The sequence below is a fragment of the Coffea eugenioides genome, unplaced genomic scaffold, assembly GCF_003713205.1.
Source record: "Coffea eugenioides isolate CCC68of unplaced genomic scaffold, Ceug_1.0 ScVebR1_1655;HRSCAF=2541, whole genome shotgun sequence".
Lineage (NCBI taxonomy): Eukaryota > Viridiplantae > Streptophyta > Magnoliopsida > Gentianales > Rubiaceae > Coffea > Coffea eugenioides.
Genome location: NW_020862072.1, coordinates 1 through 15,485, shown reverse-complemented (window position 1 = coordinate 15,485; position 15,485 = coordinate 1). Strand labels below are relative to the sequence as shown.

The 15,485-nt window shown below is 37.2% G+C and overlaps 2 protein-coding genes and 2 non-coding genes across 4 annotated transcripts; 3 read left to right on the top strand and 1 right to left on the bottom strand.

The window, feature by feature from the left end:
* The first annotated feature begins 2,872 nt into the window (after window positions 1-2,872).
* LOC113755700 (GTP-binding protein SAR1A-like) lies at window positions 2,873-6,268 on the top strand. The gene is made up of 3 exons (XM_027299632.1): window positions 2,873-3,224; window positions 3,566-3,697; window positions 5,692-6,268. Exons 1-3 carry the CDS (start codon window positions 3,096-3,098, stop codon window positions 6,010-6,012), a joined length of 582 nt encoding a protein of 193 aa, XP_027155433.1. The 5' UTR covers window positions 2,873-3,095; the 3' UTR covers window positions 6,013-6,268.
* On the top strand, window positions 4,644-4,764 carry LOC113755703. Its single transcript, XR_003465719.1, has one exon. It is a non-coding gene; the product is annotated as a small nucleolar RNA snoR83 (small nucleolar RNA).
* Window positions 6,269-7,320: 1,052 nt separating the features above from the next.
* On the top strand, window positions 7,321-7,393 carry TRNAA-AGC. The gene has a single exon. It is a non-coding gene; the product is annotated as a tRNA-Ala (tRNA).
* A 5,771-nt stretch (window positions 7,394-13,164) lies between these two features.
* On the bottom strand, window positions 13,165-15,087 carry LOC113755701 (pentatricopeptide repeat-containing protein At1g09190-like). The gene has a single exon (XM_027299633.1). The coding sequence runs from the start codon at window positions 15,085-15,087 to the stop codon at window positions 13,630-13,632; it is 1,458 nt and encodes a 485-aa protein (XP_027155434.1). The 3' UTR covers window positions 13,165-13,629.
* Between the last annotated feature and the right edge of the window lie 398 nt (window positions 15,088-15,485).

Genomic DNA, 15,485 nt, shown 5'->3' with positions numbered 1-15,485 from the left:
GATAAGTATACGCATCACCTGCTTTTTATTCATTTGATTTTTTCCGTACAAAATAATACTTACTCTATCAACTTTTTTTAATATATTTTTTTTATATAACTACACTAGATATCATGGGAAAAATCCTCCATGTCCTGCCTGTAAAAGAAACAGATGTTCGAGGAAAAAGATCCATCAGTAGAGATTACCTAATTGCTGATCGCAGGTAACAATCCATTTTTCACTATAACACTTACCTGACCCTTTAAATGATACAATAAAATAACAATTACCATTCTCTTTCTGATCCCTCTACAGTCTCCGGCCATTACTTCTTACTCTATCTGATCAAATTGAAGAATCCCATGGACCTATTATTGCTTCCCACCATGAAGCCTACCCAATAATCATTGCCATTAGGATCAAAGTCACAACAAAAAAATGTAAGCAAACATATTTTTTTTTCTCAGAAATATTTTTACAACTTTACATTTTACACAAAAATTTCTTTCCATCGCACAAGATCTTAGCTTCTCAACTCAAGCATCATCCGTCATCCTCATAAATCCAGACGTTCAGGAAGCAATTGACCTACAAAGCTGGTACCAATTCCAACATTCACAAATGCATTTTCATTACTGATATTACTACTAATGTTTCCACATATGCCTCAGGTTTTATACTAATTCTAACCAATCAACACAACTACCAGCCACCACAAATTATATCGATCCCAATATCCTTCTTCCACCTCCCAATGATAATCAAATCATCGATATTTCTGCTGAAAAACAAATTGTAAGCCTCCATAGACACTTTCATTCAATCCTACTGCCTTTAGATCCAGCTCAACAATATTTATATTTATTCACAATTCCTATCTTTCCTTCATAGGAAGTTGGCACAGCATGGATTAGAGGTTCCGCTGAAATAAACTACACAAATAGTATAATGTACCGTATGGCATGCCCTAATTGTGAAGAACCACATTACTCTGCACATATGACCCGAACATTCTGTCAACATTGTGAACACACTGTTCAGCTCTTACCCAGGTTCTTAACAATCTCATACATTAGTCACAAATCAAACAACTCATTCTCCAAGCAATTTCATCTTTCACTAATTATTATCACTTCTCCTTTCCCAGAGCATATATTTCAATTTCGCTTTCTGATAGAACCGGTTCCCTACATGCAACCGCAATAGACATCGAAGCTGAAAAATTGGTTGGATATTCAACATCCGAACTCTATCATGCAAACCAACAAGTAATTATTTATTCCCTTTATTTACACACAAAATTTTTACCCCTCCTTTCCCATCCTATACATTAACCATATTCATTATTTTTTTACTGTCTTACAGAATGTTAATATTGTCGCCCTCGTTGCACAAAAATTGCACGGAAGAACGCTTATTTGCTGCATTCAACCTTCTCCTCCCACATTCAGGCTGCCTCAACCCACTGCGTTCAAAATTGTAACTTCATACTTCCCGAAAAATCTTCAAGACGCAAATCTATTCTCAGCTTCCATAGCCTAAACATTGAACATAAAAATTAAACTGTCAGAATGTCTCCTTTTCACTTATATGCCTGTAAAATATGCTTCAGTTTTATAATGCATGCTTCTGTCCGCATTCAGCAAATGTCGATATCCACAGTTTATACCAAAATATATTCTACAACTTAACAAACTCATACTATATTCAAAAAAAAAATTCTACTATCACTACAACTTCAAATACATAACTTACATACAACTCTATCACAAATGTAACCTAAAAATAACTATCGCAACTTTTATAAATTTTCCACAGTTCTTAACCAATCAGTTAACCTCATTGGGCATTCGCACAGCCCACCCCTACTAGTTATACCACTTATTTAATGTTATATATGTGAAATAAAATTATAGTTGAAGAATGTGTTTATAATACAAATAAATAGATTTGCACAAATAATAAACTACCTAAACAAATTTGTACCTAGAAGCAAATACATATTTGAGATAATTTTTTCAGAAAAATACTATAATACAATTTTAATATAATATATGTGAGATAAAAAATAGTTGAAAAATGTATTGATTATGCAAGCAAATAATTTTTGCTAATAAACGATTAATCAAACAATTCCATAGTAACACTTTTTTAATGCAATACAAGTAAGATAAAAAAAATGTATTTATAGTGCAAACAAATATATTTGTACAAATAATAAACTATCCAAACAAATTTATAGCCAAAAGAAGTACAATAAACTAGTACCAAGGGTAGGAAATTGAATAAGAACAATAAAAAGAAAAAGGCACCAACAACCACCATGATGCTATCTTTCTCTTGTTCCTTTTTGATTTCTCACAAATATATGAGATAAGCAATCCTAGATTCACCTTTGACTTAAAAAGCAACAAAAAAAAAAGAAGAAATCAAGTACCCAAAGTCTTTTTTGCAATTCTTCAAGATAGTATTTGATAAGTTGCCTCTAGCAAAATTATTTTTGTTATAAAATTTTTAAAATTAGTATTAATTCAGTCTCAGCTTTAGCTAATTTGTGACTAGACTTAGGCCTCATCGACAACAAAAATTGATTTAAAATTTTATAATTAAAAAATTATTAAAGCACAAAATGAGAGATTCATCAAATAACTTTAAGATTTTATTTCTTATATATATTAATATATATTTTTTTTTTGTTTTAGATATTATTGCCTCATGGTGCATGCACTATATATAAAAATTTAAAAAAGGAATCATGTACAATAGCATGTTGATTCCGATACCCAACAGGCAACGGTTTGATACCAGAGTTCAGCATCTTCTGTCCGCTAGTGCACGGTAATAACTCTAGGGTTCCCTCTATAAATAACCACTTACCCGTCCACACCAACCCACCTTTTTCTCTTTCTTTCTCTCTCTAAATCAGCGCACAGTAAATTTAGCCCAATTTTTTCCCACCCTCTAAATTCGCCTTTCTTTGATTCTCTCTTGTCTTGTCGTCCATCGATCCGACTGGTGAGGTTTATTTTTGTAGGGATCGGAGGTGGATTAGGGAAATTGGGGGTGATTAATTGAGGAATTTTGAGGTGAATTATAATTACAAGGATTCGAAGATGTTTTTGTTGGATTGGTTCTACGGAATATTGGCCTCGCTAGGACTGTGGCAAAAGGAAGCTAAGATCTTGTTTCTGGGCCTCGATAATGCCGGCAAAACCACCTTGCTTCATATGTTGAAAGATGAGGTATAACTTTTCCATTCTTTTTCCTTATGCGTACAATATTTGTGGTTTGTTAACTTATATTTGTTGAGATGAATAAAGGAATTTATCTTTTGTTTACGGGGTTCCTTTGATTCATTGATTTGTTGAGCTGATTTTGTGGGTTTGGTAAAATTGTTGTTGTAATTTAGAGAAATATAGTTGGGAGTGGTGGTAATAGGTTTCCTAAGGTGTTTCACTCGATTAATGCTTATCTTTTTTGGTTCTTGGATTTCGTTGCACGTGGAGAAGGGAATTGTTGAAAGTACTAATTTGATGTAAAGGGGTTTTGGATATTGAATGAATTATTTGCATTTTGTGGGCAGAGATTGGTTCAACATCAGCCAACGCAGTACCCGACGTCTGAGGAGCTGAGTATTGGCCAAATTAAGTTTAAGGCTTTTGACTTGGGAGGCCATCAGATCGCTCGCAGAGTCTGGAAAGATTATTATGCCAAGGTATAATTTCTTTTTTCCTCCTTTGTTTACTGGTATTGGCTGCGATATTAGGTGCAAGATTGAAGCGCAAATCCCATGTATTGGGTTATTGTTTTTTATCTTTGTTAGGTTTTCTATTTTCTTGATCAAATTTGGGGATTATTTCACAAACCTTCCTTGAGGTTTCTGACCATTTCAGTTGGCTTCGTTGTGGTTTCAAATATAACATTAATTTTAATTTTCATGTACAAAGTCAGTCCATGTATCTAAAAAATGATATAAAAGTATAATAAGCATTTCCATTCCCGAGCTTCCCTTGCATATTAGCATAATAGATTATACATGGACCAGAAAATGGTGTGAAAAACACTGCTAAATTTTTCACACCCTCTAAATTCGCCTTCCGTTAGATGCATATTAGCCCAATTTTTATCCCCTTCTGTGTGTTTCCCTTAAGTTCCACTCTAGCATTCACTGATAAGTATTTTTTCTTGGGGCAAAGTACTATTTTCTTCAGCATGGGATGCTCTATTTGTGGAGCGAATTTCTTTTGTCATGTTTCTTTGGCTTCTTTTCCCCCCTTGTTTTTTTCCTTGTCCATCCTTTTAATTTTCGAAGAACCAGGTTTTATAATGTGTCTTTTGCTGGTTGAAGTCTCAATAAAAAACTTGCCTTAATATGCTTCAGATAGTAGTGAACCTTGTTATATGCTTAGCAATGTCTATATACCTACTTCAACAATTTTTATCAGTTTATTCTGAATATTTCAAGGTTGTACTATTTTTTTCCAGGTTTACATGAAAGTTCCTTTTTCCCCCCATGGCTGTGCTTTAGTCTAATATACGAGGTGTAGGGGACCTAAGAGAAGAATTATTAGTTTGGCATCTAACAGAATGAATGGGAACCATCTATATAGAGGATAAATGAGCTTTCTCTCATTTGCCAAGATGTTTAAGTGCCTTCATTAATCCCAAATGAACGTTTTCTATGTTTATTTGATTCATGGGAGGCCAATATCGATGTGGAAGTTCGCTGATAATACCTTTTATATTCCAGAAGGTGTTTCAATAGTACCTTGCCCGACAAATATTAACTTCGCTGTGAAAATGTTGTTTCTATCTTTTTTATGGGTTTATTTTGTTACCTTTAGAAATTATACCTTAGATTATTAATTATCAGTTCCTAAAGTACTCTTTGTTCCTTTATTTGGCTCTATATGTGGAAAATGAATGCAACAAAGAGTATCACATAGCTTTTTTGAGGGATCTATGATGTTTTATGAAACTTCTCGTGTCTGATGAGGATATAGGTTTATTTTTAATGAAGTTAGAAAATAAACAATCTTGCTAATTCAGATGGAAGAAATGGTCTTCTTGATGGCATGCAATACATGAACTTTTTCAGCATATTTGACTTTTAACTTTTATGATCTGGAGTGTATGTTTTAAGCTGTTGAGTGCACTTACAGAAAGTTTTGAAGTTGTCAGGTTCTACTAGCTTGAAGGTTAAAGCAGGTTCTTAGATGCCATATTGTGTTTGCACCTGATTTTGTGGCTTGGACTGCTGACATTTTTCAAGTGTGTAGCACAAAATCTTTTAGGACGCTGTGCAAAATTTAGCATTTCATGATTTGTTTTCTTTTCTAATGTTCTTCTCCTTTGATATTCTGGCTTAGGATATGTCTTCATTTTTTAAGCTTTTATGGTGTTGCTAGATCATATTTTGCATGACATGTCAAGCATTCCTTTTTCTGGTGGTGATATACTAGTTTCTGTAGCTAGCTTATGTTCATGCACATGTTCTTTTGATAAAAGAGGCAAAGAAAATCTATTGAGTTGTGGATAGGATTGGATTATATCTTGCTTTTGTTTCTCAGGACCTGGCTGATTTGAAGAAGTTGGTTTTTCTATCCCATTTCTGTAGCAGTTTATCTTTGTTATATTCTTGCTTAGGAATACTTTTCAAATTGTAATTGGTCAATACCATGTGTATAACATGCAAATTTGGGTGTGAAGGTGGATGCAGTTGTTTATCTCGTGGATGCTTATGACAAAGAAAGGTTTGCAGAATCAAAGAAAGAGCTGGATGCTCTTCTCTCTGATGAGTCCTTGGCAAATGTCCCTTTCCTTATTCTGGGGAACAAGATAGACATTCCTTATGCAGCTTCTGAGGACGAGCTGCGTTACCACATGGGCCTGACAGGCATCACTACTGGAAAGGGCAAGGTAAACTTGGCAGACTCAAATGTCCGTCCCCTTGAGGTCTTCATGTGCAGCATTGTGCGCAAAATGGGTTATGGAGAAGGCTTCAAATGGATGTCTCAATATATAAAGTAGTGGGCTTTAGTGGGGGTGAGAAAGAGAGCTGTTTTTTCTTTTAAAATGTAACTCCTGCCAAAATGGAGTAGAACATGTGTGTCTGGAAGTACTACTGGATATTCTCAGTTTTTGGTGAAATGACATACAGACGTAACTACGTCATTTAGTATTACTATCAATGATTGATGCTTGTCTATCAGAGAAGAATGCTGCAATGTTTTTGCCTCTTGTATTTGTTATTGTTCTCGAGGATTTTGTTAGCTTTGCCAAAAAACGGTGGAGGATTCCTGCTTTTTCAGCTGCAAAGTCAACTGTCTGTGTCTACATATTTTCAGCTTGTCTGGTAATATCTGGTCAACTGTATATGTTCCAACCAATGCGCGGATGAAACACGGCTCGGTGATGTATATCAGAAATGCTGAGAATTGCTTACCGACAGTGTATCATTTTTGTCATCTGGATGGAGCATGCTTACAGGAGTCAAGTGCCCTCCTGCTGTGATTTGAGAAGAGCACTCTACAGCCCTCCCTCCAGGACCACTTGTGAAGCATGGCTGCACTGGATTTCATTTTTGCCAAGTCATAGTGAAATGAAGTGGCGGGATTCCCGTTAATATTAATGTGAAGAGACACGAATTAATCAATCACCAAATGTATCAATCTTTTCCTGCTTCAGTGACACTTTTTAGGTGTTCAAGATGAATGATTGAAGAGCCCATGATATCAACTTTTTCCTGTTTAAGCGACACTTAGATGAATGATTGAGGGCTCAAGATATCAACTTTTTCCTGTTTAAGCGACACTTGACTCTTAATTGTTGGAGGTTTTGGGTCAAGGATAATTATTTCCATTTCATGGTGTTTGATATTGGTACGTGGCATTAGTTTTTCTTGGGACGTCCTTGTTTCCTATGATAATAGTGGTCTGATTTCTGGTTTTACAACACAGCCTATCTCGCCCAAACTCGACGTCAATGCTAAGGGAGCTAACGCTTCTTGATGGAAGTAGGAGAGAAAACAAAGCCTCCGATTGGCAAGTGAATTTTTTAGGTGTTTATCTAAAATTTTATTGTAATTTACTGTAGAAGTATATAGAAAAATTTTTGAAGTGTGTAAATTTTTGAATATTTTGAAGTGTTTAGTTTAAAATTTTTGAAAAGTTTTTTGAAATTACTGTAATTAAAGTTGTTAAAAAACTTGTAACAGACAAACTTGGCCAAAAATTTGCTTGCCAAACAAGGCCTTTTCCAATTTTATATGGTCTCAGTCTTCTGAGAAGCAAAGTTAATTGCAAATATGGATTTTATAGATGCCCCACTGGCATAAATGGGGATGTAGCTCAGATGGTAGAGCGCTCGCTTAGCATGCGAGAGGTACGGGGATCGATACCCCGCATCTCCATCCTTTTTATTTCTTAATCAATCTGTGTATGTTTCCTCCTCCTGCTGTGACACACACAACAAAAGATGTCAGAACAAATTCATGACATAAGAATCTTCTGTTGATACTGCTCAAATCAAACCTTATTCTTACCGTCACTTCTGTCAAATTAGTGATTAAAATGTGGTTTTTCCTGCCTCCAAGGCATAGAAATTTAAGAACAAGTAAGAGTTGGTGGCTGCTTACACACCAAACTTAGTGTATTCTTTTCAAATCCTTAATTTGGTCTTACCTGTATTCACTTAAAAAGAGTTGATTGATATCCTTTCTCTTCTTCTACAAGCGATGGTATGTTCACCTTGACCTATCAGATCAGCGCCCTTTATATAATTCAAGAAGATAATCATTATCAAACTGCGCAGTATTTCCTTTGCTGATACCATTCACTACCTCTGCAAATCCTCTTATCTTTTTCATCACTCCTATGGTAGCCTTAAGTTTCTTGAGGAAACAATGCTTCATACTTGCTCTCCTTGCAGTTGCTGCTATCTTTTGTTGCCACTTAGGTAGGTAACTGTTTTAACTCGGAAAAATTGAGAAAAAATTGTTGTACTATATTACACTTGTGCATGATGAAAATTTTGATGGACCAATCAACAGGATATGCACAGATAAATCCCATGCAAGTTGCTGGCAACGCGCTGCTGTGCTTCGACAACAAACTTGTAGGTGCCTCAGCATAATCATGAACTAGAAGATGTCTAGAACAGGCACTTTCGAGTTCTTCTTCTTCTTTGTTATTATTTGGTTCTAACTGTGTCCTAAATCTTGTTCTGGATCTGAAAACAAAAAAGATATACAGGGGATGTTATAAAGACTATCAACTAGACCAAAGCGGGGGTCTTTACGTTCCTTGTGAAGCAACAAATAAATATTGCAATGGACCTTGCTTATCTGAGACTAAATCTCTGCTTAAATGCATTGATAGGATGGCCTCCAACTTCCTGTTTTTGAACGGGGCCACGACTCAGTTTATCAGAAATGCACTTGATACTGGATGTAGTAGATACAGTAATCAAAGAGGTAGATCGTTAATTATGAAGCAAAATCATCTGTACTTGAATTGCGTTTGATATCTTCTCTTTGAGCGAGGTAATGAAATTGTTGACCTTTGCATCCCATTTCTGTTCTCTGTCTCTTCTTTTTTTTTTTCGCAGAGACGTTTATTGTTGGAGATGATTTGAATAGACTACATGAATCCTGCGGTTTGAATTTCTATAGCAGTGCTCCACCAATCGGGTTTCAACATTATGCTATGTCTTTCATATTAGGAGGGTGTTGCCTGTTACTTTTCCAACATGTTTAAGTCTCAATAAAACAGCAGGGAGGGGAAGTACAGAGCTGGAAAATGTATTCTAGATTTGTGGACTACAAAGTTATATCAGCTGCATGCACTGGTTTCATCTTTCATGCATTTATCTGCAATCTTCCTATTACTACGTCTATTTTTACATGAGTAGCTTTCTGTGAGAAAATCAACCTTCAAACAGCTTTTCTTCATGTAAAGATCCAGATACTCTTATTCATTTCCATAATCTCATCGGTGGAATAAATATTAAGGTTTGATCATCGAATTTCCGGCCGGCCGAGCGTTGACACTAAGCAAACCATCTTACTCGTTTAACTTTGTAAAATATAGGAAAAAAGACAATGAACTTTACTTTGGCAATTTGGTCAAGCTACATATGCCAAACTACAACTCAGCTGGAATTCCTACCTTAGCTGGTGGTATATCATGCATCCCAGCAGTTGTTGACAGATTTGGCACCAAGAAAGCATGAAGTAGCCAGAGTTAGGAGCTGGAATTTCTACTTTGTGCTGGGCTCTACGTAGCTTCTCAGCAACCCTTGAGTACTGTTGGCCCTGCCATGGCCTCAGTCCTGAGTCCTGACAAAAAATGCTTTGCTTACAATTAAGAGTTCTGGAGTTCAGAAAACTTGTTATCTATAAGAGGCATTCAAATAAAGTATCATTTCTGTGGAGGTATTGATTTATTTTTCAGAATGTGAGAATCTTAATGGGAAAATGATCACACTGCTCTGTAAGTGTTCTCATGAACCTTACCGTATAACAGAAAAAATATGTCACTTTACCTCATGCTGAGAGCCAATACTTTGATCCAATAATACAAGGGGTGATGATCTGAACAGTTTCAAGTCCTTGCAGAATTATTTCCATTAAATTTCATCTAAAGTTTTGAAAGGACTAATATCTTTCTGGACCAGAACTGGCATAGAAGAGGCATCATCTATTATTTTTCTTCACCAATTTTTCTCAAAAGAACAACGGAAATTTGCCTGTTAAACATGCGGCCTTTCATGGTTCTTGAAATTTGAGAGCCATGTTCCAAAACAAGAAATCTGTACGCCCATCCTGTTTAGAAAGCCGGAATCACTCAGAAACTGGGACATCCATAGTGCATAAGGAAGTGAAAACTTCCCTTATGCAGAATAAAGATAGAAGAGCATAATTGTTTCTCTTAAGGGCAATAAAATGCTGAAAGAAAACACCAGCAGAGTCAGCAGGACGCTACCGGGAATCATGCATTCTCAAAGACGAAAGCACATAACAATCTGTTTACGGAGTACCTTTGAAGTTATGATGTCGTTTTTGGGGAACTACCTAATCTCAAAAATCTCCAGGGACCGAAAGATTTGGGCCATTAAGAGAACAATATAGCTTGTGAAACTCTATATCCCATAGCCAAGAAGAGGCAGGTTGAGTTCATCAGTTTTCATTGGATAATTGGAAGTTATACGTACATATGGTATTAATCTTTACCCACGATGCATATCACCACTGTGGCATGTTACTTCCTTACGACAAAAAAAAAAAATTCCTCAAGAAGAAGACTTGGATAGAAGGATCAAGAGACAATGTTGGAATATTTTATCCAGTCTAGAAGGTTTACCTTCCTTTCAAACGTTTGGGGACAAGTGCGGAAGTTGGTGGCTAATATTACCAAACTCCCTTATTCATATTCCATATGTCTCCATATGTGCTTTTCCTTACAGGTAAGTTGTGTAAAATATCGACTACATATATCTCTTCTTCCATAGAATTTTTCCAAGTGGCATAATTGATTGACAGGAAATCAAAGCATAGAGTAACATCATCTATATTTCCTCCAACCATCCTTTAAATTCCAAAAATAGCATGAAAGTTTGTCCATTTTCCTTATTCTAGCATCCTAACAATGGTCTATTTAATTACATCCACGATAGTCTCAATCTTTTCAGTGAGATCGAGATGCTCCATGCTTTCACTATTTATGGCTATTTCCTGCTGCAACTTAGGTAATAGAGTTTCCTGAACAACTGCAACTGGTTTATCTTTTCTTCGGTTCTCATGTTAGCTGATTTTCCATCAGTGGGCATCTGCCTATGTACAATAATCCTGAACATTATTGTTTATACAAACAATCAACAGGGCATACACAGGATGCAAATCAAGACAATAACCCAACCTTTTTGTGCTTCAACAACAAAGTAGTGAGTAACATGTAATAAAGCATATCTACAAGACCTCCCTGCTTCCTTTGCCCCCCCCCCCCCCCTCTCCTTTCTTTTATGTTTTGGTGTGTCTTTTTTCTTTCTCTAAAGATCAATTGTTATCTGCTGATTAAAGGGGTGAAGGGCTCCCTCTAACTACCTTTTGTTTTCCTTCTGGAATATGACTGAAACAGACTTATATTGGCTGTGATCAAGCAGATAGATTAAACCATAGTGGTGTCATATACATCCCAAGCAACAGTACAGAGAAATTCTGCAAAGGACCTTGCTTTTTGGAGACCAAGCTGCTACTGAAGTGCATTGACAAGTTAGCTCCTAACTATCTATTCGACAATAAAGCCACAACTCAAGACATAAGCGCCCTTGGGCCTTTCTATTTGATTCTGGATGCAGCTGTACTGATCAAAGAGGTAGGTATACTGATAGGAGTTAATCTACTAAAGTACCACAGCATTTCGCTCCAGTTAGCAAATGTAATCAATCAATCATGTCAATTATAATTAAAAGATGTTTTGGAGTCTTATCCAGTGACATAAAGATCTGTAGAGGGTTGCAAGTTTATGACATCTTCCCTTTTTATCATTCATAGTTATCTTTGATGTGGCAGCTTGCGTACATGGTGGTATCAGTTATTCAAGCAGAAGTCACTTTACCTTCAGATACCATGCCTTACCCGTCACAGCACAGCACTTTGGTTTTTTTGGCTTCTGCATCATCATTAAAAATGTCCAATATGTGGAGTAGCATGTATGCTCTTCTTAAAAGTTACACTTCTATACGTGTAAAACGCTATCACATCAAGAATATGCACCATATTTATCGCAAACTTCCTTTTATTAATCTTTAGGCAACAGCATCAGCTGCAACCAACCCGGAGTTGATTATGCATACTGACTCGTGTTTCAACTTCTCAGTCAATATACCAAGCAACATCAAGCTTCAAATCAGATTCCAATTTTAGACAACATCATTGTCACAGCCCTACCGAATAAAATCACCCTTAAACTTCCAGGATTTTTTTCACAGAGACAGAGAGCGCAGTAGAGAATAAGAACTCACATAATATAGATTGATAAAATCGGATTTTACATAGAGGGAACCTGCACCAGCATTCTTATTACGCAGAACTACTACTACTAAAGATCCACGAGGATATTAATCACTTCATCATTTTATATCTGACTACCATATGGCACAGGCCCCATAATAATATGCAGTTACTTAATCACGTGAAGGCTCACCACCTCCACGGACACGAACATTCACCTTCACTGGCTCTTGCTTCACAGCAGCTGTCTCCTTCTCCTCAGTCTTAATGTCTTTAGCTACTGGAACAGCCTGACTTGCAGCAGGAACAGCAGCAGCCTCCTTCTCTGTCTTAATGTCCTTTTTTGTCGTTACAACTGTTGGTTCCTTCTTCGGAGTGGTTGCAGCTGGAGAGCTAGAGGTGTACTTCCTCGAAGAACAGCAACTACCCTTGTATTCCATCTTTTCCTTCTTCAACAGATTTTTCCAATAAAGGGTCACCCAAACTCAAAAATATCTAGGTCGTACGCTGATGCGATGACAGAATGCTAGTGAATACTATTTATAGAGCTTACGAGGCTCATGGGATTCTTCCTTAAAGGATATGTGCATGTCTTCTGCGGAACCAATGCGTCTCAAACTCTTCACTTCTCATGTAAATCTCCCATTAAATTCTATGCAAAGTACTTATTCATTAATTCTATAATTAATTTTGTAGAATTCTAGGCATCATTTGTTATGCAATTGGACATGGTTATGCCCCATGCAATGTATAAGATATGCAGGGGTGGTGGTGGGGGGGCTTGAATTAATTACCAACTGGTGTAGTGATTTGCCAAGGTTCTCAGATGCAGTCACTCTGATCGTAGTACCATTAAATTTGACCTCGTTTTATGGGATTCAACATCTGTTTGTCAGATAAAATGCACCAGATAGAGATTGGTATAGAAGATGAAGACTCACTTTTTTTGTTCAACCATAATTATTAAACAAGTTCCATATTCTGATTGGAATATAAATGCTCTTCCGGTATAAGATCAGCTACATCAAACTTGTGTCATTGAAGGAAATTAAAAATTTGATAAAGACCTTGATCATAAGAGCCACTTTGTATTCTGTTCAGAAGTTCCACACAAAATATAATAGAAACAAAGAAAACGAAATTGTTTCCACCCAATAGGGAGGGGGGGGGGGACCAGAAAAGTTATATGGTTTGAAAATTTTGGTCAAAAAATGAAAAGTTAGCGAAAAGAAGGCCGACGACAAAGGACATTTTTTTTCATCAAATTTGCTACATGATATCTGCTCCCATCTTTGCATATCCAACATTCAAACTATTTTCCAGTTTTGTCCATTCTGCTATTTTACTTGATTATTTTCTTCTGTTGAAAATTTTGTGGAATTACTCGGTCAGTCAAGCAATATTGGCTTCCAATGCAATTGCTCTTCTGTTCAATCTTTGCTTTTCAAACATTTTGCTCCCAGCAGTTGCGAGTCAAATGGGTCGGACTCACATGCATTGAGGGCCAATCTCTCACGCCTGATCTTCAATTCATCTCATACCTTGCGCCAACTGGCTGTGCTGCCTATGCATCTCTCCATCTGCCATAACTAACAGATCAGATGTTCACAAAAGAGTTCGTCAATTGCACCAGCGAATTACCCAAACATGCTCTGTCCTGGCACCTTAATCACACTGTTTTCTCTCATTAACACTCTCAGCTTCTCAACTTCATCCCAGTCCCCCCTTTCTGCATATATATTTGACAACAGCACATAGTTTCCAGAATTCCAAGGTTCCAGATTAATAAGCTCCTTAACAGCTCTTTCTGGAAGTTCCATATCACCATGAGTTCTGCAAGAACTAAGCAGTGCACCCCATAATCGGGCATTTGGCTTCATTGGCATTGTCTCTATTAGATCAAAAGCCTCTTTTAAGCAACCCCTACGTCCAAGAAGATCGACCATGCATCCAAAATGCTCAAGCTTTGGATTTATACTATGCTTTCCAAACATCAAGCTAAACAAGTCCCTACCCCTTTGCAACAATCCCGCATGGACACAACATGCTAAAACTCCCACAAAAGTTGAATCGTTCGGGCTCACACCTTCATCTGTCATCTCATCAAACAATTCAACCCCAAGTTCCCCCTTGCCATTGAAAGCCACACCTGAAATCATTGCATTCCAAGAAACCACATTCTTTCTGGCCATCTTCCTAAATACCAGAAAAGCAGTATTTAGGTCCCCGCACTTGCAATAGAAGTCAACTAGTGCGTTACCGGCTGTTACAAAATCTTGAAAGAGACCATTTGACTCGACAAAAGAGTGAATCCACTTACCAACCTCAACTTCCCTCAATCGGCCACAAACCGGCAACATAGTAACCACAGTCGCCTCATCCGGCTCAAACCCACCATCCCGCATTTCATGAAAAAGCTCCAAAGCATCCTTATCCCTCCCAATCTGCGCCAAACACGAAATTATTGTATTCCAAGAGACAACACTCCTCTCATCCATTTGCCTGAACAGCTGAAATCCCATTTTAACATTTCCAATCTTACAATACCCACGAATCATCAAGTTCCAAACAACCACATCTGAATGAGACATTTCATGAAACACCTTCCTTGCATCATCCATCCTCTCACAACTCGAGTATAGCTCCACAATTCCTATCCTAATAGACCCAAATCTCTCAAACCCAAGAACAAGCACCTCTTTATGAACCGCTTCACCCAATTCAGGGTCACCAAGATTCGTACACGCCTTAAGTAAAGGCGCAAACGTAAACTCATCGGGCATAATGCCGCGGCTTTTCATGGCCGTAAATATATGAAGGGATTTTTCGTAAGGCCCGCATAAGGAGTAGCCCTTTATCATGGAGTTAAAGAGGAGGATATTGGGGTATTGAAATTGTTGAAAGACAAGGTTGGCATAAGGCATTTTATAGAGGGAGCCGCAGACGGAGACGAAATGGGAGAGGAGCTGGTTGGAGTGGTGGAGATGGTGGCGGAGGAAGTGAGCATGGATTTCAGTGAGGTGGGTTCGGGTTTTCCGGCCGTGCAGAAGGTGGAGGAGCCTCCGCTCCACCGCCTTCCCGCTTCCTCTGTTCATGCGCTATTTCTCGCTCAGCATGATCTGTTAGCGGGAAACGAGGAGAAGGGGTTGGATTTTGGCGGGAACCTTTTTGGCTTAATTATGTGGAATGCCTTACAATTAATTAATACGACTAACAAAATATTTCTTGCTTGGTAAAAAAACTGAAAAATTCATTTCATTTCCCTCGGAAGCAAAATTCATTATTTAACTCAAAGTCCCATTATCCCCTGATAGGAACAATTTTGTGGAATATTACAGCCTCTTTAGATTGCAATTTTTGAGTCTCTTTTTAATAAAAAATATATTATAGTTATAGTATGTCAGGTAAAATGATAATCGATAAATATATATATCGAGGGACTATTCCAATCCTCCAAATATGCTGCTGTATTTGGAGTTCTCGCCGTATTTTT